Below are 27,395 nucleotides of genomic sequence, written 5' to 3' on the forward strand. Positions count from 1 at the left end.
CCTATATTGAAAAGGATGAGTCTGGAATTCTACACACTAAGAACATCGTTATCAAAAGCATCATCTGCCGTGATTCGATGCAAGTTGTCCTTTTAATCGGTATGGTGATCATGGAATCTTTGGGAATAGGAAGCCATATAATTTGGCGACCGTCTGGACATCTGCTTTTGACTATAATCTCGAATTTGAGCTTTCTTCCCAGTATCTTCTGCCGAATCGTGGCGCGGTAGCAGAAACCCCAGACAAGCAACATTGTGCCACAGTCAATGTCACGCGATTCCTACGGTTTGGCGGCGTAACCAGCGGCATTTGCACTCGAGGTGGCACTGGATGTCACCATAGAATTGTATTCAAAGCTGCCACTAGGCATACCCGGTCCACGAAAGCTCCTGGCAGTATCGATCATACGATGGCGCTCCTAGTCCTATCATCAGCATCCTCACAAGGGTATACCAGCTAGCTATCCGCCCTCGTGTTGTACTGGTTGTTGGATTGCAAAATGCAAGTACCGTCATATAGTCTTTTCGCAAAAATTACCCGACTCGACGTTCTGCATAGCGTCAGATGCTTATTTTGCAGTTCGACTCAGGCATGAGACCAATCGCATCGTTATTGTCTACATCTGATCTTACTTGACGCATTCGGCCTCTCTGTTCTCACAGTGTATTACCAAGGTTGCCAACCGGTTGTTAAGGGGTCCACCAAATTGATTGTGCCAGGAAGAGACCATGAGCATGAAGAATGTTCAAAGACATGCGGTTGCTTACGGAAAGATTTCCCGTTTGCGTAATAGAAAGGAAAATATTCCAAGAAACAGCTTCTCGAAGGAATGGTACATACATGTACGAGTGCTCGCACTGTAAGGGCTGGGATTGTCTCAAGCTCTCGAGAAATTCTGCTCGTATATGACGGCCGGTGATTTATTAACCCAGTTGACCTGGATCGTCCGTCCGCGGCACCATTGCTCGACCGCCCGATGCGACTAAAACTAGCAGATCGAGACCGCAGCAGATGCTGCAGAAGAATAACACAGGATATCGACCCTCGAATAGCTGGGCTCCATGATATCTGTACTCCGTATGTTTTTAGTATTTGAATAGCTTCAGCCATGTGGAGTTTCAAGGGTTTGACTCTTGATAAAGACACCGCCACGTCATATCATCACGGTAAGGTCACAGTGCGTCGTACAAAATATGGCATGCACGATTGCGCGGCTCAATCTGGATTGATTGGGCTTCTTGGGTTACCGGGAAATTCCCCATTGTCTGTGACATTGGATGAACTGGGACTTTTCCTGATGTAACCTCAGCAGCGTTACCAGAGAGCTCTGGTCAGAGTAAAGGAAGAAGCTGGGTTCGAACTAGAAGCTACCTTGATCTTAAGATCCTATAACTATTGAACTTTGAACCGAGCCTAATTAATGTTAAGAGCTCACGGGAACTGACCTCAAGCACTCTGTATTTCCGATAATTTTCACACGAAACAAAACAAATGCCACGTGGTGGTTCGAGCCCGAAGCCCCTTGTTTCTGCTCTCCTCCGTACGGGTGATGTTCATCCCAATTCCCAGTAAGCTGGATCGAAGCGCAAGTTGGTGGGAATCTAACGTCCTCCAAGCCCGTGATCCTCGTCCCAGTCGCATCTGTAGATGATCTCGCAGTGAAGAGCGGTGGACGGGATCAAGCACAAGTTCAGGAGGGTTCCCCCGCCAGCGTTTGTCATCTGGTGGTTCGCGCCCGCCAATGCACCTCTCGGCCAATCGCATCTCGCACAGAATGTGAATGAAATCTCCATTCGCGAGTATTTCCAGACTGAGATGACCAGCACAGTATCAATGAGATTTGGCCTCTTCCTGCAGCAAGCTCCTCCCCGCGTACATTGAGAGACTCCTCAAATGGTCTATGATATAAGATCTCAACAACTCTTTTCGAAACCTCGAAGAGAAGTTTCCCATCGCTTCCGGCCATGCGCTCTTTTTCGATTCCCAGGCAGCGCGCGATAATTTGGTCATTGTTTTGTGATACCCAACAATAATAAGTCGTCGCAGAGAAGTTTTTTTAAATATATTTTACTCTGGACACCAGATTGTCGGGCTCTTGAACACATGACTTTAAAACGGCGACCCGATGAATTTGATCAAAGAGAACGAAGACTGAAGATGGAGACTTCGTTACGAAACACAACCTGTAGTAAAGGGCATACACATCCTCCTTGGAACACCACTGGAATCTTGCGAATCGAAAAATGCGAATCTGTATGTGGCTTTTGTCAGAAAGAGACAAAAACAGCTGCGAATCTCAGAAAGGTTTTTCTTCCCGTCCGAATCCATTCCTGTTGTAAGCTGACGATTTACTTTAAGCATGTTGCGATACACATCAAAAATGAGAGATTAAACCTCACAATAGCCGAAGGATCTAGCGGGAGAGGACGACTGTAAGCTATATGATTTCCTCTGTCGACCGTCTCTAACTTTCTCGAGTAGAGAGATGCCACATTCCTTTGAGCGGGAGACGTCATCATCGTCGTCAAGGATATCTCATATTTCTGACGAGATGGACGCGAGTCCCCAGATGAGAGACACTTCTGCAGTCCCACGGCAGCGTTCAAGTCATTCTTCAACGTCAGTAGATCCATTCTCGCCATCTGCAGTCTTGATGTCCATGCATCAACATCACTCACACACCGGAGCTGCAAGGGGTTCATATTATCCCTCTACAAACTCAAATCCATATCCTGTGACGACAAGCATGAGCAGCTATACGTATCCAGCGTACACTGCAACATCCTCGGCTCATGTTCCTTCACACAGTCACGGCCAGAATCAGTACTCTAGTCACTCTGAGGCAGTGTATCCCTATTCTGACAAAGACTTGTTTCGGGGATTGCGGGAACACAACATCAGTACCAAGACAGCATGGACTGTGATGCCCGCTTCCGAAGGGACTCGAGTACTCGATCTGTGCAAATCACTTTCTGTAGCTGTTGAAGTGCCTTCACACGGATCCGGGAGGTCAGGATTATCTCATAGAGCGCCATGTTACAATCGAGAGACTCTATATGACGAGGAGTGGCAAGCACATATGCGAGATGTTCATGGCGTTTTCTTTCTCTGGCCGGATACATGGATGCGCAGGATTGAAGTCGTTGACCTTGAGCCTTATGGAGGCGATATTGGAGGAATCAATAATCTAATGATGGAAGGGTGATTTCGAGGACCTGAATCAAGTTCATGATTTTACGATCACTATCTCATTGCATACGCACATGGAGCTCTTTTATATGGGCCTCATCGGAAGGGCTGGGTATACAGGCGTTGATGGGTTGAGAAAGTATGGCGATGTGTCAGCTACTGACTGACACGACGGCTTCTGATTTGTGGGCATTTTCAGGAATTTGCATGGGGAGGCAGTACGGCGTTATTGACAGGTTTTGTTGCTTACGTGCACTAAGGGAGATAAGTGTGATTAAGCAAGAATCGGAGATGACTTCCATAAACCACAAATCGAGCATCTATCGTCAACTGCAACTTATGTCTTGTGATATCAACGTCATTTCGCTCAGTAGTGTAGTCTAAAAGGCAAGTCTGTTTTGGTTCCCGAGGCCAGCCAACCCTAACCCTAATGCCAGCCTTTGTAATTGAGAAGAATAAGCTGAGCGAGGTTCCTTCTTATCTTTTAACGACTTAGCAACATGAAAATCTCGAGATGTTATCTATTAAATTATGCTGTTAGGGTCTAATCAGCGTCTCTACGTCCACCAGGCTCCACTACATAGTCAGGATGACGGGACACTTGATCAAAAGACGGCACACCAATTCGATCTCAGCCGTTCCATCGATTATGTACACGGGAGAAAGCACCTACCAAGATTTGTTTTTGTTTTTGCTTTTTAGTAGTGGGACGTGCCGCCATCTTTTCATGATTCGGAGAAACAGCCCCTTAAACTTAGCTTCTCGGCACTGCAATGGAGTCCTCGTCGTGTCTGGTAACAAGACAAGTTAGTTTAATAAAATTACGAAGTAGTTGTGCGTAGGAAGGAAGAGAGTAGTTCCTTTCGACTACCGTATAAACTTATGCTACACTCAATTATTGGAGACGCTCTCGTCATAATAGTTTTTGAACCCGTGCCGAGATGTCTTACTCTCGTCCTAAAACTAGACAAGTATGCTCGCAAGTCAGCAAGACTAGGGATAGTGTTCCGCTACTAGCCACGTCGTCTACCACGAGGCAGCTTTGTTGGCTTTACACACTATTATCGCCTGATACACGGGTTTGGAACTTACAACGCGACAGTAAAAAAAACAACTCTGAGATAACACGTAGAGCTAGCTCACAGTAGCAATACAGTTAGAAGTTTAAACGCGACCCTCTCTTGATTTCTTTCTCGAAATATGGTATATTTAGTCGATGGACAAAATTTATGTATTTCGCCATTATTTCAGCCAAGATCATCTACTTCCTCCACCAGTTACTAAGTAGACGGCAAAATCAAGTCCAGAGGTCAATTGGTGTACTCATGTTGTCCGCTATCAAGCCAGGGTAAAATAGAAGTTCTAAAATCGCGTTTTCCGACAGCTACAAATCGACACCGAGAGGCATTTCATGGTGAATAAATATGGTTATTAAATCGTCTGATCGATCGATATCGTGCCCTCTGCGACGTGTTAAGATAAGTATTCCAGGAGGATTGTATGCTTCTTGTCTAGTGAAAATCCCTTCACGTCAAAAGTTGCGGGGGACCTGTAGTATGTACATCCAACGAAGCTCCAGATGGGAATTTTCGTCAAACTCAAACCTCGAGGCGCTGAGCTGTAGATGTTTCATCATATCACCGACGACATTCTTCAGTCATACGCGGTATCAAGTTCACTCTCGAATAATTGCACAGCCAATGGCTATCTATTTTCGTCTACTACCAGCCGTTTACTTCAAAGTAGTTACCTAGCAAATGGCTTAATAGCTACTGGCCAGACAGCTTTATTCACTTTGACCACTTCAAGTCAAATCTTCCATTCCGTTCTTAGGTTCGTTCTGCAATGTGGCCTCAACTTACAATAAAAGGGGTGGATTTGGTTGCTCTTTATTGGCTTTGGTCCGCATCTCCTTTAACACTAGAAATTTGTGCGACGGGAATGCCGCTGATCTGGGGCCAATTAATTCACGATCTATCGGATCTCAATTGCCACCCGCTTTGTCTCCTGCCAGAGATTTAGAAACACAGCGCCAATGAAAAGTCACTGTCCGGCACCGGCTCCTTGCGCTCCTGGGTCAACTTGTTCCCTTTGACGACCGCGATTCGCCAGCCCAACTTGAGATCCTTCATTATCTTTGCTCAAAACATGAGCTTTCATACCCAGGCCAGCAATGACAGATGTCCCAGCAAAAGCCGTATACTGGAAGATGTCAGAACTCTGCGTAAAAGAGCGAAAGAAAACCCAGACTCACCAAAATCCACATCGCCTTCACGGCCTTCAACAACGCCATTTTCACCACAACCTTCTCACTTTCACTTAACCCATCAATCACGCCAATGTTAGCAGCGGCATCTCCTGCCAATTGCTCGGCAATATCATCACCCAACACCCTTCCGAGTTGCGGTCTTTGTCGCGCCATCACATTTGCAAAAACGACACCCCCAATAACGATGCTAAACGCATTACTCATACTCCTCACAAACCCAAACGTCGCCGTTGCCATTGCGACATCTTTGTTTCCGACAACAGCTTGAAGTGCTAGCAGCGGACCTTCAAAGTTCAATCCCAGGCCTACCGCGCCGATGATTTGGAAAATGATGAGTTTGATCCAGTTAGTTGCGGGAGGGAAGGTGATGAAGAGGCCGATTCCGAGAGGCGTGAGGATGATTCCGAGGTAGACTGCTGGGATGTAGTGACCTGTTTTCATGATGTAGAGGCCGGTAAGACCAGACGTAATGGTCATTGTTATGATGAAAGGGAGCATGTAGATTCCGGATTTTAATGGCGAGGTTGCGAGGACAGTTTGAAAGTAGAGTGGTAGATAGTATGATACACCCATGAATACAATACCATGGGTGAAACAAAGACATAGTGATGAGATTGCCGATGCAGATGTAAACTTGTGGAGGGGAATAATGGGCGATTTTGTTAGCTTTGCTGAGTGAAAAATGAATATACCAAAGGTAGATGCACCGAAAATGATGAGGCAAATTACTGTTGCTGATGACCAGGGATATGTTGAGCCGCCAAAGTTCAGACCGAGAAGAATCATGACTGAGAATGCTGATATTAGAATGGCGCCTACCCAGTCTATTGTTGCTAGGCCCTCGAGAATTGGCGTTTGTGGGTTGGGTAGCCTTAGAGTGAACAACAAGAGTACAAAAACGAGCCCGGTGATAGGTACTAGATCACTGTCAATATCTCCACACATATCAGGAGTCAAAACGTGTAGACCGGATACTTACAGTTCAGCCAGAAGCAATACCGCCATCTGCTCGATAAGTTAGTTGCCGTCTTTCAAATTTGCTTGAATGGTGATTCAACTCACGAAAGACTTTGGGTAAAAACCCCTCCAATAACCGGTCCAATACCACTAGCAAGAGCCCACATAACTCCAATCAGTCCAAAGTAAAACCCCCTGTCCCTAAGACTAAAGAGGTCACTAACACAGATGTTAACCAAAACAATACATCCCGCTCCACCAAGACCTTGTACCGCTCTTCCAGCAAGCAGAATACTCAAACTGGGAGCAGCGCCACACATCAGACTGCCGATGAAGAATATGGCGATGCCGGACAGGAGAACGGGTTTGCGCCCGAAGATATCGGACAGGGATCCCCATAATGGCGACGAAGTGTTGTAAGTCAGGACGTAGGCTGTTCCAACCCATGTGTAAGCTGTGTCTGAAGAGAACTGACGAGAAATGGTTGGTAGTGCTGTGACGATTATTGTTACATCCAATGCAGCGACAAAGACTGCTGCCATGAGACAGGCCATTATTGTTGCTGTCTGAATTCGGCTCTGGGATGGTGCTTGCGATGTTGTCAAGTCAATTGCCTCGGTGGGAAGAGAGCTGGACGTGGTGGGATGCACTAGGGCTTGGACGCAAATTGAAGGTAGAACTTGAACTGAGCTGGAGACCTCGATGCCCTCTTTTGGTACTTCTTTTGCCTCGAAGTGTCTATCGGGAATATGCTCTGGCATGTCAGAAAGATGAATTGTATTGGGACTGAGATTATCAGATGATTGTGTGAGATGTTTTTGATCCGTCATAATTAATAAAATGGTTTATATTGTCGAGATAGTATCAAAAAGCTCAAATATCACTGGAATTTGTATGAAAAAGCACAAACAAATCAACAGAGAAATAATTTTTATACAGAGAAGAGAAAAACCAATGAAAATACTGCTACATGAGCAACCCAGGGGTCAATATCAAACGCAAGGGCGTCATATCGCAGGGAAACCACCAGAAAAGCGTTTTGTTGAACATTTTCAGTTTTTGCGCGTAAAATGAAGCGAATTTCACAATAAAAAAAAGTTGGGGGAGAGGCTCAGGCTGGATATCCAAAGCTACCCCTGTATTATCACCCTTGACCGTCAGCAACAAGCGAGGATTGTCCACGCCTCGGACAAGCATGTGTGCAGCCTCGGTAGAGCTTAACATCTCAGAAGGTCTCAGATAGGGATTGTGATTGTAATCTTATATCCGATCAGAGATTCGATCAGGGCCTGATGGCACAACAAAAGGCAATCATAAGAAGAAAGCTCAATTTCTCTCTCGAATTTTACCCGTTACTATATTCGCCAGTATTGCCGTAGATAATAATAGAGGCAATCATGGTGATAGGTACAAGTGAAAAGCTCTGACGGGTGCTCGGCTGTAAGTAGCAAGTACGATATATCATTCCAACTTGAAGCTTTACGCTTCAAATCGTGAAGACATTTTTAATCTAGAGTATGGCGTCGGAGTAGTAAAATAATTAACGTGTTTCGAGAAATCATAGACGCGGACAGAGACGCAAAGGACGGTAGAAACAGTATCGTGCGATTCACCCCTGACTTTGCCTGGAAATAAGGTCAGAATGTTCTAATCCCAATTTTTGATGAACAGTGCGAGGGTCGGTGCCGGAACACTAAGGTAATTTCTTACATTTGGATTGAAGATGTAGCAGACATCGCGCATTTTGGTATATATGTCACTCGGTTGACATCATTAGGATGATGCTGTTAGGTTGATATGATGAAGTTGATGTAAGGAGGTGAATTGCATCAGCTTAATTGCATCAGGTTGTCGTTTTTTGATCACATCAGGTTAAGTGCGTAAGGTAAATTACATCAGATGGATTGTCCCACAGACGTAAGATTAAATTTCTTAAAACTCGCGATGAAGGAACAAGCTAGCAAACATCCAGCTGATCACCTGCGACAGACTGTCGAGAGCGGGTCAATACAAAGGACCCGCAAGGCTCACTTCTCACTAAGGGATCGACTCGACACATAAGTGAGAAACCTGGAATCAAATTCATGTACAGTCGTCCATGTTTTGATAAATTGACTTTGAGGTAGGTTTCTCCGGTGTAGCAGTGAAAAATACAAGAGAAAAATGGATAGATAAGTATGCGGAATGAAGAGCACCTCGGATTGGAATAGCAAGAGCTGGATCCTAAAAAAATGTACATAGTAAAACAATCCTGTCTTACCACAACTTGTGTATTGTATTTCAGGAAGTGAGAGTATGAAAGCGGTGTAGCCACTTAAGATGAAATGAAGACAAAAGAACAGTGAAGTAGAAAGTTCAACCGGAGTTTAAGAAACCTGCCAAAATCAAGGGTTAAATGAAAGTATAACAAGTTATATTTTAACAACACTAACATGAGGAGTCCTGACTTCCAGAAAGATACAGTGAACAGAGAAAGAAGTTTGGCATTTAAAAACCAAGGATATAATGGCGACACCGGACGAGCGTGGCTCAAATCCCAGATGTACATGCAAAGTGCGAAAAGTAGTCATTTTGCTTACGAAAAGGCATGCAACATGTTCGTATAACGTTACTCCTCGAGGTGTACGAACACATCAAAATCATCTGGAGCTCGAGATTTTTGGTTCTGGCGAGACCCAGCTCCTGTAGAGTAACAAAACAAGGCTCTTAAATCGTTTGTCTCACTAGACAAAATCGGAGGCCAACCCAAGTAAATATTTAAGTTGCGCTAGGTGAGAAGAACACCCCTAGCAAAGAACACTTGGCTATGAGGCACCGTAGACTAACATTCATGCTTGCTAAAGGAGGTATAAACTCAGTAAGCCCAGTGTTAGGGCGATGTTGTGTTAGCAGCCTGGTGACAATTGTACGAACTCATATTCAGCTCCGTGAGTACTCGAGTACCGAATGATGTGACGTCCCAGCATCTACCAGACTTTAGATAGGAATAGCCTCTCACGAAGCTTGAAATTACCTAAACTCACCGTTCTCCAAAGATTCCACCGCCCATCTTGTGTGCCATAGGATCTAACCCAGTGACACGATATCACCGACCAGCTATGGAGTGCCGCACAAAACATACTATCGATGGCGGCTTTTTTAAGAAGACTTAGTTTGGCAATGGTACTTGTGTCAGGTCTCCAAGCCTCATTCCCGTTTTAGGTGGCCTATCCTCTGTCCTTTCGTAAGGCTGTGGATGTACACTCGAAATCGGTACGACCTTATATCGGCGATACAAGATTCTCCCGCCATTTCAATCGGTCCTGCACCTTGCCACCAATGAGAATTATTCATCCAACTTGAATGCTTCGATGAGTCCGGAACCGGACGTGGGGCGCTTATGTACTTCTGGGTAAATGATCCATTGGACAAGATTTCCATCGCGTGAGGATGTAATCTGGAGCTGTAAGAAGATGTACGTTTTCGGACTCAGCTCACCATGAGCAATCGCGATGATCGATTTCAAAGAATCTGAACATGGAGTAAGAATGCTTGCTTTCCCCGGATCGACACTGACGAACCAATTCTTACCTCACGTGTGCCGTCTCTGCGCCTGTTCGGCACGACTTCTGGAATACGCCCAACTGCTGACGGTGAGCCAATACGATTGCTTTAAAATGACGTTTGCTGCTTCTCGTCCCAACTAGGCTGAGACGGGTTGGTGGCATGCAACGAAGGAGGTGCTTTTGCAGCAGAAGAGTCCACCATGACGATTTCCCCTGGAAATGAGGAGCTTGAAAGAGCTTGCCAGTCGTCGCGAGGCTATTCCAGTCGAAATGCATGTATCTCACTGGATATTGATGGTTTTGCTCGAGGCTGCTGGTGGCACCTTTTCTGCAAGGCTACGGAATGTCTCGTTGACGGCGCAAAGGTCGGATTGCAAGTATAGAAAGCCACGAAGATGTCACACGAGCGTGGCTACCCTCGGAAGGACACATTGGCGGTTTTGGGTATGGGCAATAGAATGCAGTCGCCGTCACATGGCTGGGTGCATACGAAGCATGTGTCTGTCGTTGCCACGATCAAGTCGACCGTGATCGATGCAGAGATGCCTGGTGCAGAGGATTTGTTGCCCGAACGTGGTAATGGTGAAGCTATTCGCAAGTCGTAGATTTCGACACAGACAACCAGCAACACCACAAATTTTGAACTCAGCTCTGGTTGTATGATATCTCGATATGAGTGTGAATCTCAGGCGATTCCATCGACGGCCAGCAGTTTACCAGAGATTCGAATGTTTGGGTACATTATTGATGCCTGGCGTGTGCGGCTGCCACACCACAGCTCCCAAGAGTCGTGCGATAAGAAAGATCAAAGACGGAAAAGTGTTGCGAACGGAGACCAGCAGAGACCGCAGAGACCGCCTGGAGCTCGGAGGAGACTGGAGAATGGAGAAAGAGGCGGAATCGAGCAGAAGCAGGGGAATGATACCATCACCACCATTCCACATCGGGCACACGGTCAGCGAATATGTCGGCAGAATATCAAGGGTCCAGCCCCTTTGGGTAAAGTGTCACTCGAGAAAGAGAGGCGATTGCGAATTTCCACGATCAATCACACCTTGTCCAGACGCTCTCCTGGATCACAACATCGATTCCTGGAACGGAGTCCGAATCAGGCCAGCTTATACTATCAACCATTATACGGAAAGTTTGACCCCCGCCTTTCATTTCAGTCTGACCGCTCGATATATATTTCTGTGGCCTCCCGCCTTCTTCCGTTTGCTTTTTCCTACTCACCTTCCAATTTTCTCTTCCTCAGCTTCCTCTTCGAGCTCGTTGAGCCTCATCAAGGTACAAGAAAAAGCAAACGTTTGCTGCAGCCACCAACGGTTTTCGCCCACTTCATTCACACCCTCTTTGTCCCAAGCACGCCATACCCGCGCCAGGTTTACAGAGATCGCGGATTGGACAACGAGAATCACATTCAGTTTACATCCATAACCTCACTTTTACTGCGAAGGCGATACGTCTGCATTGATTCCGAAATAAGCCTGCTTAGCATTCATCATGGCTCCTGATTTGAACTCAGTACCGCTCTCCCCACGAACTCAATTCGCAACACCTCCCTCTGGATTGTCTCAATCGCCTCCTACCCAATATGCCCGTCCATCTGGGAAGAAGCCGAATATCTTGTATATTATGGCAGATCAACTCGCGGCGCCACTTTTAAAGATGCACAATCCTTCGTCGGTAATCAAGACGCCAAACCTCGATGCTCTAGCCAAAGATGCCGTCCTTTTTGATTCAGCATATTGCCCTTCACCTTTATGTGCGCCTTCCCGAATGTCCATGGTGTCAGGCCAGCTTCCTACCAAGATTGGCTCCTACGACAATGCCTCTTCGATCGATCCAAGCATTCCAACATATGCTCACTATCTACGAGCCGCTGGATATGAAACTACACTGGCAGGAAAGATGCACTTTATTGGAGAGCAGTTGCATGGATACGAGAGCAGATTGACAAGCGACATATATCCAGGTGACTATGGATGGTCAGTGAATTGGGAGGAACCGGATCGCAGATTGGAATGGTATCACAATGCAAGTTCGATTCTTCAAGCAGGACCTTGTGTTCGAAGCAATCAACTTGATTACGACGAGGAGGTCATGTACAAGTAAGCAACCAGACCATTCTGAGTAAATCAATGACTAATAGAAGCAGATCCAAGCAATTCCTGTACGACCACGTCCGCAAAGGCGCCAACACTCGTCCCTTCTGCATGACTGTCTCTCTTACTCACCCACACGACCCATACACAATTGAGAAAAAGTACTGGGATATGTATGAGGATGTTGATATTCCACTACCAGATGTCAACATTCCTCAAGAGGAGCTAGACTCCCACAGTCAACGTCTTCTTCGGGTCTGTGATCTCTGGGGCAAGAAATTTACTCATGACGAGATCAAGAGAGCCAGACGTGCATACTTCGGTGCTGTTTCTTATGTCGATGATTGCATTGGCAAGTTGATTCAAACTCTCAAAGATTGTCGACTTGACCAAGACACCATCATTGTCTTTAGCGGAGATCACGGAGATATGTTAGGCGAGCGAGGATTGTGGTACAAGATGTCTTACTTTGAGGCTTCTGTTCGTGTTCCACTCCTTGTTCATCACCCTGCAACCTTCAAGCCACATCGTGTATCCTCCAACGTCTCTACTCTTGACATCTTACCAACCCTCGTTGACATTGTCAAGTCGAAATTGTGGGACGGCTTACCAATGGATGGCAATTCCTTATTACCACATCTTGAAGAAAGATCCGGTGGTTCCGATACCGTCTTTGCTGAATATTGCGGTGAAGGCACCATCGCTCCAATGATGATGATCCGCCGTGGTGATTGGAAATACATCACGTGTCCAGCTGATCCTGATCAATTATACAATCTTGCTACCGATCCAAAAGAAATCGTCAATCTAGCATCTCTTCCATCCAAGCACCCACTGATAACTGCGGAAGTGTCCCAGATCTTATCCGACTTTGTCGCCGAAGCCAAGGCGAAATGGGATATGGAAAAGATAACCTCCGATGTACTCATCTCTCAAAAGCAACGTCGATTGGTGTGGTCCGCATTGAAACAAGGTGCATTTACCAGTTGGGATCATAACCCGAACGACGACGGTCGGGAAAAGTATATTCGTTCTCACATGCATCTCGATGATTTGGAGCTACGAGCAAGATATCCTGCAGTCGATGCAAAGGGTCGAGAGATGTATGCGGGATTGGGTGGAATGGGAGCCGGTGGCATGGGAGGCGTCATTACTGGTCAAGCTGGAGCCTATGGACAGTGATTCTTCTCGACACCGCTCTTTTGTTTTCAATATTCCCCGCTATGGCGAATCACGATTTTCCGTCTGATGAAAGGACGTCTGGATAGGCGATTATTCGGAGGGTTTTCTGCTTTTGTTTGGTACTGCGCATCTAGCGTCTCATTGTCTTTTGCATTCTTTTCCTTTACTGTTCTTTACCACTTGTTGGCGAGTGGAGCATTCGTTTTATGATAACGCATTACGGCCGGCTTTTTCGTTGATGTTCATAGGTTATGGATTTGGTGGTGGATTGGTGGGGTGATTAGATGAGCGCTGAATTTATATTATGGATGAGGTTTGGGGTGAGAATCGGATTAGCGGGTGGATTTACAGGAAGTTAAAAGCGAAGACTTCGAGAAATTGTATTTAGACCTGAGAATCAAGACTGAGAAAACGATTCGAGCTGGCCTTCGTCTTTCCTTGAATTCCATTCATACCTAGTCCGCGATCTTCTGAGTTCATTCTACTCGCCAATCTGAGGTAATCAGAATTCCATGATGGCTATCAAAAGGCAGACTCCGGAGTCTTTGATAGATCTGAAATGTTTCAAACCTGAAGAAGAAGACAGAGCAGGTTATAATAGACGTCCACTTTCTGATGGCCTTTTACCGGCCTTTCCACATTGATTTTCTACTTACCGATACACCGGTAACAGCCTAAATGCCGAATCCCAACTTCCCGGCTTTCCAACATCCTACAACCAACTTGTGGGGAGAGTAGGCTGATGGATTATGGATGTGGAGGTGAAGGTGTTCCAATCTCATACTACTGGACATGAAGTAGCTGTTTGGACGGCGATCGACGATACTCGAGTCGTTGGCAACGTCCCATGATCATGGAGGACGCGAAGAGAAATTGATTCATCGACAACAAGCGAGCATGTTGTTGGGTAGGAACTACATCTGACAATTGAGGTGTGTGGATTAACCACTCCCCAATCTTGTCAGTCACGAGAGACCATCTTTGACTGGTAATAAATACTGTGTTCACGCCCAATACGAGGAACAGATGAACTGGATTACCAATTAACGCTAGTATATAATATCTACCCACCATGACCCATTCAACTTCACGCTGCCTCAACCCCCTGCCATCACGCGCAACAAACACCACTGCATCTCCACTAGACTCTGGATTCCGACAACCTAATCGCCGACCTCCCCGGTAAATACCTATGTGCTGGCACTATACCTTCTACGCGCGCTATAGCATGCAATACACCGGTTAAGGTGGTATGAGCCCGTTAATGTGACATTGTCGATTCCCTGTACCTATTCTAGCTAGGTAGGTAGATTTCATGTGATATGTAGACCGAGTAGGAATGTGTGATGAGAAATGCGTGGATGCATGAGCGAGGCGAAGTGCGAGGGAGACGGGCGGACCGTGGTGCTGGGAATCGATAGTTTGGGGTTCTGTTGGAGAGCTGTGTTGGTTTTGGGGAGGGGTGGTGTTGGAAAGTGGGATGTTGGATGTTGGATGTTGATGTTGGATCATGGGCAGATTTCTTGGGGATTGTGGAGGGGATTTGGGGAATTGAGGAGGTGCGTTTGATTTTAGATGTTAGATTACTGTGGGGATGTTGGTTGGTTGGTTACTTAGATAAAGGTCATTTGTGAAGATGTTAGGTTGTTGGGTTGAGATGATGATGGTGCTAGAAGTTGGTTCTCTGCATTTGTTGGAGGATGAAGCTAGGTAAGTGGTCAATTGAGAATTTAAATCTTTTCTATCGTTTTAGGTGTGAGATATGGAGACCATCTACGTCGTCGGGATGTCTAATAAAATCATCGAGCATTCAAACGCCATAACGCCGAAACCAGTCTATGCTAAGGATAAATGTTTGAAACCAGCCAGTTCCAGTGTTGCCAACACTTTCAGAGTTCAATGGTGAAATAGCATCAACCTTCGAATCGTCTCAACGAGCCTTCAAATCACCCCAATGAATCGCTCTCCTCGCCACCCTAACCATCCCCGAAAGCTCACTCGCACTCCCCGGAATCGGGTGGCCACCCTCATGAACCAACACCGCTTTCTTCTCTCCCACACATAGTTTCTCTAGGATAGCACTACTACCCGGAAACTTCGTATCTCTCTTCCCATACACATGGGCCGTGGGAATGACAATCATCTCGCCATCCGTCTCAGGGTCTAGACTCCGAAAGACGCCTGTTTTCAAGACGATAGGATCGATTGGGGAGACACCGGAGAGGAAGATGGCGCATTTGAAGGGATGGTTTGGCGATTGAGCGAGGTAGGTTGCTGCGAGGGTTGCGCCGGCGGAGAAGGCGAGGATGGCGTCGAAAGGTCCTTCGACTTGGATGTAGGTGGTGAGGTTTTGGAGGGCGGTTTGACAGGATTGAGTGGAAAAAGTGTCGAAATATGAGAATGCTTGTTCAGAGGGGGAGAAAAGGGATTGGAGTTCTGAAGATGAATTAGTGGTGATTAAATGGAGGTTGTTGTTAAATGCCGTTGGTGTGGGTGGTGGAGGTGTGGTAAGAAAGGGGTGGGCCTCAAAGTCAGGTGTGGAGGGGAATGGCGTCTGGGTGGTGGGGGAAGCTTCATGAGTGGAAAGCTGAGGACTGTACGTACCAGGATCCATGGGTGCTGGAACGGTTCCTTCGACAAATTCAAAGGTGTGGTGGGTACCTAATTCGTACCGTAGAGCAGCTGGCGAATGATCAGAATAGTGATATTTTCTTATTGCGGGAGTCAGCAATTACCGGTTTGCATTTCAAAGACCTGAATTGTTGTCAGCCAGGTCTTATGATGCAATTGAGAATGATTTAGAAGATCAATTGTTTAACTCACCTTGTTATTCGTTCCATATCCATGGAGGCAGAGGAATTTCATTTTGAGCGGTGATGGTGGGGTAAAGATAAGAGTGAGTGAGATCTAGAGATATTCTTGGAGGGGTAATGGGTAATGATGAAGAGAAGGAGGGGTAAAAAGTCGAAAGATGAAGATGAAATGCCAATGCAACAAGTACACGATCGGTGAAGACCTCGACCGGTGAAGAAGGATTATTCAACGTCGACGTGGGGTTAATCGGCGAGATTATCTGATCTCATTCGATTCACAGCTCTCGTATCGATGTCAGGCCGTATCTTGTCGCATTCTTCTTTGAGATTAGAAATTGAGCTTCAAATCGTGAATCATCCAGGATTCAATCCGTAGACTCCGTGATGGCAGGTCAAGAGACACGTGTAACGATACCAATGGACGTTTCTTGAGTTGGTACGGGACGGTTCGAGCCACACTTGAGGTCTTTCAACCTTCTCCCCTCGCATCCCGACCGAGTCTCCGGTACAAAACGCCGCAAGAGGAACGGTCCGCTAGAGATTGCGACATTGTCCGTTTGCTGCGGCTGTGGTCCCCGGGTCGTGGTGTGCATGTCAGTGCAGGAATCATAACACGCGTGCTATAGACCGGATGATCTTGTCTGAATTGAGAGATGTCATTCGTAGGATATCATTTATCATTGTTGGTGTTTGTTGGAATCCGACGCAATTGAAGCTTTTCATTCGTACCATGATTTGATTGTCGATTACCTGCACCATCACCAGCTGCACCTCTCGACATCCGTTGGAACGTTCTCTCTTGGGACAACGCAGAGTCTGATAGCGAGATGAATTGGTGGGTTTGATTTGCTGGATGCAGAGCACGCCGAGGGGAAGAGGGGCCGACTCGTTCTACGTGAAGTATCATTTAGGAATGCGACTCGAGGAAAGGCGAGACGAATGAACCTAGGGGTGCTGCAGAATTGAGGTTATACCTGCCATACCTTCTGATACATATGCGGTGTTAGGCAGGGTGATGAATGTATAATGGAAATGCTATGATGGAGGTTGAGTTGAGCAGCCCAAACTCGGATTCGAAGCATCGTCTACCAACGACCATACAACCGGATCTCGGTGGTCAGAATCAGAAATGGCCATTACGAATCATGTCAACCCCAGGTCTTACCGTATAGCCGCAGAGAACAGCCGACTCTTCTGAATAATCCGTACATGCGCCAGCGGCGTCTGGATTGGGAACAGGATTAATATTCCAGAGACTTCTCATTACCGCTGCTGCGTAGAAGGGATGCAATGCAACCAGCAGGCACACAACTCACTGCTGCACACGCGGTCCTGACACCTGCCACAGCCGCTGGGAACCTATCGGTAGGGCCGTTGAGATGGATTCATTTATCTGCATGTATTTACACGGTTGGCGGTGCGAAGGTGCGGGTTTGAGGAGGAACGGTGATTTGTCTCTGCGGTTGCCACGCGGGCTGGTGGGTGATGTACACGGGGCGTTGGATGTTGGTATTCCGATGCAGCTGGATTTTTCGAGGCATGGCGAGAGATGATCAGAATCAGGATTCTTCCATGGAAACGGAGATGATATTGAAGAAATGTAACCGAGGTGTCTGATATTATATATCAACAATCCCACATATCCAACCAACAAGGTGAGGCCCGCCATTCGACGGAGATCACATGTCTGTGCTCAGAATCAGATTCTCCCCCTGCTCGTCCACCCGCTCCATCGGCAGCTTCAACGTTCGGCACCGCACACGGCCTTTCTGGAGATATCCCTTCCATCCCGGACGTCTGTCCTTGTCCCAAGATACAGGTACATGAAGGAATACATGCGCATGTACATGAGTGAGCCGCTCTCTATGGACGTACTTCCACGCACATGTTGGTGCCCACGTCACTTGCCCAATGTGGAATGCTGGCCGACGCCAAATTGAACATCCTCCACTGTTCTTCGGGAACGAGGGGAGCTCATGGACACCTTCAATTTGGCCTTACCAGACCACTGGAACTGGGCGGACCACCTTGATGTGGGCGGGCCAGGTTCTGGATCCCGACTGCGATGTCCTCCGTATGGGTCGAGCACTACACATGCACAGGCTGGGTCCTTTGAAATTCCTCGCCCTAGGGTTGGGTTAGCTGGCGGCTGTCAAACCTCACTTTTGCTCGCGGTACTGGGAGATATCATCAGAAGGTGTGCCACCACCCAAGACCCGACACCTTGAGGTCTTGATTCAGATTCACTCTTGCACCTCACTTGGGCTCGACTCGTGATTCATAGATTGGCGTTCCCACGGATCGGCGAGCATTGAAATCTTTTTTTGTTTTGTTTGTTTCCTGAATCATCACTCACTACATGGACGGATATATATGCTGTTCCAGTCAGCTTCAATCGTCCTCACGACTAGTGGCTTTCAACTTACAACCACCACTCTGCTCATGATCAGCAACCATGGGTCCCAGTAGCACGACGAGCTCTTCGGATGCTCCCTCCACCGGAGTGTATACCGCCATCACTTCTCCTCATGCCGGCGATGCCTATGATGAATTCCCGGAACCTTCGACGCTAGATCTGATCGAGCCACTGGCCATCGTGGGCTTCTCTCTCAAATTTCCGGAAGATGCGACAGATGCCGATTCATTCTGGGACATGCTCATCAATGGACGAAATGTCTCATCAGAGTTCCCCAAAGATCGATTGAACATTGATAGTTTCAATGATCCAAAAAATGATAGACTGGGCACGGTACGTCACCTACACCATCGTTCATTTACTCGTGTAACCGGATACCCGTCTGACAACTTCTCTACAGATTTCCATGCGAGGTGGTCACTTTGTCAAGGGAGACCTGGGCGCCTTCGATGCTCCCTTCTTCTCCATCACGCCCGCCGAGGCGGCTGCCATGGACCCTCAACAACGAACCCTTCTAGAAGTAGCTTACCGGGCACTTGAAAATGGTACAACCCTCATTCTTCATATCAAAATCCTGGCTAACAACAGCAGCCGGATCTCCGATTGATGCTCTGGTTGGCTCAGATACCTCGGTTCACACAGGATGCTTCACCGCCGACTACGCAAACTTAATGGCCAAAGATCCAGATCAGGTTCACAAATACACCGCGACCGGTACAGCAGCTACCATGTTGTCTAACCGTATCAACTGGTTTTTCGACTTGAAAGGGACTAGCGTTACGCTTGACTCGGCGTGCTCCAGCAGTATTGTTGCACTAGATCTGGCGTGTCAGGGTTTATGGAATCACACAACGTCCATGGTTAGTGTTCTTCCGTCACACAGAATGCAAGACTGACAACGGGTCTAGGCTTTGGTTGCCGGTTGTAACCTAATGTACGCTCCCGATCTCAGCATCTCCTTGTCAAATATGACCTTTTTGTCTCCGGATAGTCGGTGTTACAGTTTCGATGACCGAGCAAATGGATACTCGAGAGGAGAAGGTTTCGGAGTAGTGGTGGTCAAGCGCCTCAGTGATGCACTCGCAAACAATGATACGATACGAGCGATCATCCGGAATACGGGGAGTAACCAAGACGGTCACACACCTGGTATCACACAACCATCGCAAGATTCTCAGGCAGCACTCATTCGGTCGACTTATGAACGTGCAGGCTTGGGTTTGGAAGACACTCGATTTTTCGAAGGTACGTGGTGGTGACCCAATATCATCTAGGGTGATCTGACAGAAATCTAGCGCATGGTACGGGAACCGCAATGGGCGATCCCATTGAAGCCGGTGCTATCGGTTCTGCCTTTCAAGACTCTGGTCCAAAAGATGAACCATTGTACATGTGAGTTGGTTGTACAATTTTTCTAGAATACATGCTAACCGAGACAGTGGTTCGGTCAAGGCGAACATCGGACATCTCGAAGGAGCTGCAGGTATTGCCGGACTGATCAAGACCGTCATGGTTCTGGAGAAAGGCATTATTCCTCCGATTGCCGCTTTCAAAAATCTGAACCCAAAGATTGATGCCGACTTCTTGCGTTTAAAGGTTTGCATTCCTCGCTTGAGCCCCTTTCGACCGTCCTGACACACACAGTTTCCAAGCGAACCCACACCATGGCCAAGTACTGGTCTTCGCAGAGCTTCTGTCAACTCTTTTGGTTTTGGAGGAACCAATTCCCACGTCATTCTTGACGATGCGTATAATTTTCTCCGAAGCAGAAACCTTGTCGGAAATCACCGAACCATCACGGATACTTCTCACAGCGATTATTTATTGAATGGCATAAATTCTCGTCTTATCGGTACAAATTCCCTCACTACTTTACGACCATCACGACATGATTCAAATCCCGTTCCAAAGATTTTACTTTTTTCAGCACCAGATACCCAAGCGCTTCAAAGATTAACCGAAGATTATACTCAGCATTTTCAGAAAGCGATTAATACCCCAAAGACGCAGCAGTTCCTTGATGATTTAGCGTATACTTTAGATACCAGACGAAGTTCCTTTGTTACAAATGCATTTTGTGTTGCGAATAGCGATGAGGATCTTCGCAGCTTTGGCGAGAAAATATCGAAACCGGTTCAGAGGTTGCAAGACCTGAAATTGGGTTTTGTGTTCACAGGACAAGGCGCGCAGTGGCACGCAATGGGCAGGGAGTTGCTGTCAGTTGAGTCTTTCAAGGCAAATATATTGCGGATGGAAGAATATCTCACCAGCTTGGGCTGCTCTTGGTCTCTTCTAGGTATGTACTAGACCTCTGCGCCAGATAAAAGCTAACACATGGTAGATGAACTCATGAAGTCGAAAGACGAGAGTCGTATTAATGAGCCCGAGTTGAGTCAGCCGGTCTGCACTGTAATTCAGATTACATTGGTAGATCTCTTACGTTCATTTGGTGTTTCGCCCACTGCTGTCGTAGGTCATTCTTCTGGTGAAATTGCTGCTGCGTGAGTCCCTCCCCCAAGCACTTCGTCGCAACTTCTAACAGCTTTCTAGATATTCTGTCGGTGCCATTTCGTGCGAGTCAGCACTGCGCATTGCGTATTTCCGAGGAATCTTTGCGACAGAAGTTGCTAATACGTCGCGTTCAAAGGGACGCATGATGGCGGTTGGTCTATCTGTGGCAGCCGTTCAACCATACATCGACACAGTCAAAGATCTTCCTGGGGACTTGTACCGTTTGACAGTCAGTTGCATCAACAGCCCTGGAGGTGTTACCATTTCGGGCGACGAACAATACATCGACATACTTTTGGCAAATCTTCAAGCAGACAAAGTCTTTGCTCGAAAGTTGCAAGTCACGGTTGCCTACCATTCTGCTCAAATGTTGGAAGTGGCTGAGAAATATGGTGCGAGCATTGGCACGATTGAACCTGGAGATTATGTACCAAAGCTGTCAGCAATGGTATCATCAGTCACTGGACAACGTGCTACGCATTCGGAACTTCAGCAGCCAGACTACTGGGTTCGCAACATGACATCTCCTGTCAAGTTCTCACCGGCGCTTGAGTCCATGTGCCTCCAAAAGCCTGAACCAGTTACCAAGAAGCTTGATGGCAGTCATAGAAAGATCATCATGGTTCACGACTTGTTGGAATTAGGACCTCATTCTGCCCTTCAGGGACCTATCCGAGAGATTTTGCAGAAGGTGAATCGTGCTGAAGATATGAAATACTATTCCGCACTTGTCCGAGGCCGATCCGCACTGGATACCACCTTCGAGGCTTTGGGTCAGCTTTATTGCAGAGGTTATCCCGTTGATATCGCAAAGATTAATCGACCAACAAAGTCTATCTCTCAACCCATGCTGCTCGTTGACCTACCAGAGTATCCATTTGATCACTCAAAAAGTTACTGGTTCGAGAGTCGACTGAGTAAGAGCTTTCGATTCCGCAAACATGGGTATAACCCCCTTCTTGGAACTCCCGTCTCGGATTGGAATCCTCTGGAAGGCAAATGGAGACACTTTCTTGGTGGTAGCGACTTGCCATGGGTTGAAGATCACAAGATCAACGGTGCAATCTTATACCCGGCTGCAGGAATGTGTATCATGGCTATCGAAGCTGCCCGACAAATGGCTGAAGATCGACCAATCAAAGCTTTTGAGATCAAAAATGCGACATTTCACACTGCGCTAACAATTCCTATTTCAGGCAAGATTGAGACCCAATTCTCCTTGCGACCTCTCAGAGATGCCTCGGATAAGGATAATCAATGGTCAGATTTCAGAGTTGACATTTACCAAGATGAGAAGTGGATTGAAACATCGAGAGGTAGTATCCAGGTTATTTACGAGACGGAAGAACAAGTTGTTGACCATGGACGGGAATTGAAACAAGAGCTTGCAACAATTCAAGAGCACCACCAGCACGCAGCCGCCTTTTGCGGGGAGCCTACTGATAGTGTCAAGCTTTATGAGGGTCTTCATGGTATGAGTTACCAGTATGGACCAGCTTTCAAGCCCATTACGCAGCTGCAGGTCGATAAACATGGTGTAGCCATCGGAGAAGTCGCTTTAAATCATGCTTCTATCGAGGAACGAGAAGATCCAGCTCGTCCATGTGTCATCCATCCAACAACACTTGATGGTATGCTACAGATGTCTTTGGCAGCATTAACAGAAGGAGGACAGAAAGTTGTGACTACTAGAATTCCAACAAGAATCCGCAATCTGTGGGTGGCGAACTCCGGTCTTCATGCTTCGCATAAAGACACAGCAACTACGTGGACAAAGATTATTCCAAGAGGAATGCGAGGTACAGATGCTGATATCAGTGTTCTTGACAAATCGCAGAAGAAGGTTTTGTTGAAGCTTGAGGGTTTCGAAACAACTACCATTTCCAATTCTGACACTTCTGCGCAAGAAGAGCCTGAATCGCAGAGGTTGTGTTATGGGATTCATATGAAACCTGACATTGAGCTGATTGCCGCCGACAAGCTCACAGATTACTGCGATCAGGTGGAGGTTGAGGTTGATCCCGAACAGTACTTCAAGCAATTACATCAACTCAAACTTCGGTACATGTCCGATGCATTGAAGGAACTAGTCAAACACCCAATTGCTCAGGATCAAATACCGACTCATTTCCAAAAGTACATTGCATGGATGCATTTACAACTCGCTCAAGGCGATTTTCAAGATACTGACCTTAATGTCGACGACATTGCCCAAGTCGACCATCAAAAAGCACTGATTCTTCGAACTGGCGAAAACCTTGTCCCAATTCTGCGTGGAGAGGTAGATCCACTAGCACTGTTTTTCAAAGATGATCTGATGCGCAAATTCTACAACATGGGACACGTCCGCTCTACAGGCTTTTCTAAATTCGCAAAATATCTAGATCTCCTTGCTCATAAGAATCCTACCATGAAATTTTTAGAGGTGGGCGCGGGTACGGGTGCAACGACTGAAATCATCTTGGGCAATCTTACAAAGGGGGAAAGCGTGCAATATGGGCGTTATGATTTCTCGGACATCTCGGCGGGCTTTTTTGGACCTGCTCAAGAGCTTTTTGGGGAGGCGCGAAATCTGAATTTCTTGGTGTTGGATGTGGAGAATGATATTGAAAAGCAGGGAGTTGAGGTGGGGAGTTATGATGTTGTTGTTGCTGCGCACGTAAGATCTGCATCTCCCTTGAATGAATGTCGATTGCTTACGAGATTCTAGGTTTTACATGCTACAAATAGTCTTGATCGAACATTGTCAAATATTAGAAAGACGTTAAAACCGTAAGTTATAACTCGAAAAGGAAGTATATAGCTAACTCGAACAGTGGCGGTAAATTAATTATGGTTGAGCCTACTACACCGGATAGAAATGGAGTTGGTTTTACTTTTGGTTTGCTTCCTGGGTGGTGGCTTGGTAAGTACTCTCCATCATGCTTCAATTCGTTATCTGACGTCGACAGGTTCTGAGGAGTATCGCGAAAATGGCCCAAGTGTTACGGTTGATAAGTGGGATGAACTCCTCAAAGTCCATGGTTTTTCTGGGACGGATATTGTATTCAAAGATTATGAGAGCGACGTTTGTCACGAATGGAGCATCATTATCGCAACGGCAGAGGATGGAGATGCAGCTCCGGCACTCACAACACCATCAACAGTCATTGTCGCCGACGGCGATTCGAGATATCAACAGCGACTAGCGAAAGTCTTACAATCAGAGGGTCTAGGCAGCAACTACCAGGTCTTGTCGCTGGAAAAGGTTGCTGCAATTCCTGCTCATGAACTTCCCTCCTTAGTCTTCCTTTCTGAATTAGAACGACCATTGCTGGCAAATCTGAGCGAACAAAGCTTTGGAAATCTTCAGCAGATCCTAAATTCTGCCAAAGAAGTACTCTGGGTGACGGAGGGTGGTGGTACCCCTCAGACAGCGAATTCTGGCATGTCTACTGGACTTGCTCGAGTTCTGAGTACCGAGCGAGGATCGTTGTCGATTGTCACGCTACACCTGGAATCTGGTGAAGCATGCTTGGAAACCGAATTGGCAGAACATGCTTCCAAGATCGCTTCAGTCTTCCGAAAGTCCTTTCATAATTCTGACCACCAATCATTTGAATCAGAATACACCGAGGTTGATGGACTTCTTCAAATTCCTCGTATTATCGAAGACACTGTTCTGGACAATCAAGTCGCTCAATACTGTGCACCAAGTCAACTTGAATCCATCGAGTGGAGAAAAGCGCCACCTTTGAAACTCAGCATCGGTGCTCCTGGACTCCTCGATACACTTCAATTCATTGAAGATGACACTTATGCCATTCCAATGGGACCTACCGAGGTTGAGATCCAAGTCAAAGCCGTCGGTGTCAATTTCAGAGATTGTCTTCTTGCTTTGGGAAGATTAGATACTGGAGTCTTCGGTTGCGAATGCTCTGGAATCGTCAGTCGTGTCGGTTCTGAATGCACAACTTTCAAACCAGGAGACCGTGTCACGGTGGCATACTTGAATACCTATCAAACTTTTGTTCGAGCACCACAAGAATGCGTTGCGCCAATTCCTGGATTCATGTCTTTCGTCGAAGCAGCTTCAGTACCGACGACTTTTGTCACTGTCTATCATGGTCTTGTCATTCTTGCGCAGCTGCAAAAGGGGGAATCAATCCTCATCCACGCTGCATCTGGTGGAACTGGTCAAGCAGCGATTCAAATTGCCCAGCATCTAGGTGCGACTATCTATGTCACTGTCGGAACAGAAGAAAAGAAACAACATCTGAAGGATACGTATGGTATTTCAGACGACCAAATTCTATTCTCCAGAGACATTTCTTTCGCTCAAGGTATTAAACGGCTCACAAAAGGACGTGGTGTAGATGTTGTCCTAAATTCGTTATCCGGCGAATCACTCGCAGCATCATGGGAATGCGTCGCACCATTCGGTCGCTTCATTGAAATTGGAAAGAAAGACATCCAATCCCATAACAAGATTTCCATGTCCCCATTCGAAGAGAACCGTACTTTCAGCGCTATTGATCTTGCATTGATGACACAGCAACGTCCAGATCTTGTCAAGAAGAGTTTTGGTCCTGTGATGGAGTTGATGGGGCAGAAAGTGCTGCGACCGGCTAATCCACTGGTCACCTATGGTATTGGTAACGTGGAGGGTGCGATGAGATTGATGCAGAGTGGGAAGAATATTGGAAAGATTGTGATTGAGGTTGATGATGAGGCGGAAGTTCAGGTGAGCTTGTCCCTTTTTGATTGATGATCTAGATTACTAACCATAGCAGGCTCTCATCAAGGCGAAACCAGCGTACGAGTTTACCCGAGATGCAACCTACCTCATCACCGGCGGTCTTGGTGGTCTTGGTCGAAGTATCTCCAGATGGATGGTTGCTCGCGGTGCTAGAAATCTGTTACTTCTTGGAAGATCAGGTGCAACATCTGCTGCTGCCAAATCCTTCATGCAAGATATGGAGGCTCTGGGGGTTACGGTCATGGCACCAAAGTGTGATATCGCCAATTTGACAGCACTAAAGGAGATTCTTGAGGATTGTGTTAAAATAATGCCACCACTTCAAGGCTGTATTCATGGTGCTATGGTTTTAAGGGTAAGTTCCAACTCCGATCTTCCTTCTTATATACTAACAAACCAGGATGCCGTCTTCCAAACAATGCCATACACCGACTGGACAACCTGTATCACCCCCAAAGTCCACGGCGCCTGGAACCTGCACACCCTTCTCCCTAGCAACCTCAAATTCTTCATCTCCCTCTCCTCAGTCTGCGGCACCATAGGTCAAGGTGGTCAAGCTAATTACGCAGCTGCAAACACCTACCTAGACGCTCTCACTCACCTGCGGATCTCCCAAGGCCTTGCAGCAACATCCATCGATCTAGGACCCATGCTTGAGGAGGGATTTGTAGCTGAAAACGCAGAAATAATGAGGCGTTTTGAAAGCGTGGGAACGTTGACTGCTGTGTCATTGAATCAAATGTTCGGCATCCTAGACACCTGCTGCAATCCACACATCCAACAACCAAGCCAAATCATCACGGCACTTAAACCCCCCGCCGACCTCACAGCATCAGGCATCGAAATTCCAACCTGGCTCACCCGCCCCCTCTTCACACACCTCCACACCATCCCCTCCCTAACCCTCTCCCCCACCTCCTCCACCTCCTCCACGCACTTCTCCTTCGCCACCGCCTTCACCTCCGTCACCTCCCTGTCGGAAGCCTCCGCCATCGTAACCTCCGAACTCGCAAAACGTCTCTCCAAGATCCTAAGCATCCCTGTAAGCGAGATGGACGAACACCGTCCGATTCACGGGTTCGGACTCGATAGTCTGGTTGCTGTTGAGCTGCGGAATTGGTTTGAGAGGGAGGTTAGGGCTGAGGTTGCTGTGTTTGAGATTTTGGGGGGTGGGGTGGGGGGAAGTCTGCGCGGGTTGGGTGAGAGGGGGGCGGGGAGGAGTGGGTTTAGGGGTGCTTGGTAGATTTCTTTTTCTTTGGTGTTGCGGTGGGGGAGTGAGGTGGTGGTGGGGTTGTTTCTTTCGTTGGTGGATGGTGGTGGTCATTTTCCTTATCAGAGGAGTTCAGGTGGAATGGGATGGCGGATTTGGAGTCATAAATTGCAGGCAGGGATTTTGCTTTTACTAACGACTTTATGGATCGCAATGGAAACGGATTATGGCTGGGTGGTTGGCTTCTAGACTTTACTAGATAGATGAATTATGAAATAAATTGAATTAACAAACTGTGTCTTTCGAAGTTTGAGATAATGATAGGAAATCGTGCTTCTGTAATTATATTTATGAGGTAAGCAAAGTTTAGTGGGAATTTTAAGATAACTTAACGTGCTTCTCGCAGAAACGGTAGAACTGACCCTTAATTCCATTAACTTAAGTTACAATTAAAAACTAG

The 27,395-nt window shown here is 46.9% G+C and overlaps 5 protein-coding genes across 5 annotated transcripts; 3 read left to right on the forward strand and 2 right to left on the reverse strand.

Annotated features, from left to right (window-relative positions):
- Nucleotides 1-2,551: 2,551 nt before the first annotated feature.
- Nucleotides 2,552-3,205, forward strand: GLAREA_06562 (uncharacterized protein; the record flags this gene model as incomplete). Its single annotated transcript, XM_008080510.1, has 1 exon — nt 2,552-3,205. The coding sequence occupies one exon, from the start codon at nt 2,552-2,554 to the stop codon at nt 3,203-3,205; it is 654 nt and encodes a 217-aa protein (XP_008078701.1).
- Nucleotides 3,206-5,232: 2,027 nt separating this feature from the next.
- On the reverse strand, nt 5,233-7,245 carry GLAREA_06563 (MFS general substrate transporter; the record flags this gene model as incomplete). The annotated part of the gene is made up of 4 exons (XM_008080511.1): nt 5,233-5,391; nt 5,444-6,375; nt 6,438-6,463; nt 6,521-7,245. The coding sequence occupies 4 exons, from the start codon at nt 7,243-7,245 to the stop codon at nt 5,233-5,235; spliced, it is 1,842 nt and encodes a 613-aa protein (XP_008078702.1).
- Nucleotides 7,246-11,463: 4,218 nt separating this feature from the next.
- GLAREA_06564 (Alkaline phosphatase-like protein) lies at nt 11,464-13,247 on the forward strand (the record flags this gene model as incomplete). The annotated part of the gene is made up of 2 exons (XM_008080512.1): nt 11,464-12,071; nt 12,119-13,247. 2 exons carry the CDS (start codon nt 11,464-11,466, stop codon nt 13,245-13,247), a joined length of 1,737 nt encoding a protein of 578 aa, XP_008078703.1.
- Nucleotides 13,248-15,177: 1,930 nt separating this feature from the next.
- GLAREA_06565 (alpha/beta-Hydrolase) lies at nt 15,178-16,112 on the reverse strand (the record flags this gene model as incomplete). Its single annotated transcript, XM_008080513.1, has 3 exons — nt 15,178-15,929; nt 15,983-16,001; nt 16,071-16,112. 3 exons carry the CDS (start codon nt 16,110-16,112, stop codon nt 15,178-15,180), a joined length of 813 nt encoding a protein of 270 aa, XP_008078704.1.
- Nucleotides 16,113-18,515: 2,403 nt separating this feature from the next.
- Nucleotides 18,516-26,968, forward strand: GLAREA_06566 (Thiolase-like protein; the record flags this gene model as incomplete). Its single annotated transcript, XM_008080514.1, has 14 exons — nt 18,516-18,809; nt 18,877-19,021; nt 19,068-19,336; nt 19,385-19,721; nt 19,772-19,868; nt 19,916-20,072; nt 20,121-20,772; nt 20,818-20,977; nt 21,027-23,646; nt 23,698-23,759; nt 23,804-23,892; nt 23,939-25,710; nt 25,760-26,080; nt 26,126-26,968. 14 exons carry the CDS (start codon nt 18,516-18,518, stop codon nt 26,966-26,968), a joined length of 7,818 nt encoding a protein of 2,605 aa, XP_008078705.1.
- Between the last annotated feature and the right edge of the window lie 427 nt (nt 26,969-27,395).

This window comes from Glarea lozoyensis (assembly GCF_000409485.1).
Source record: "Glarea lozoyensis ATCC 20868 chromosome Unknown GLAREA14, whole genome shotgun sequence".
NCBI classification, from domain to species: Eukaryota; Fungi; Ascomycota; class Leotiomycetes; order Helotiales; family Helotiaceae; genus Glarea; species Glarea lozoyensis.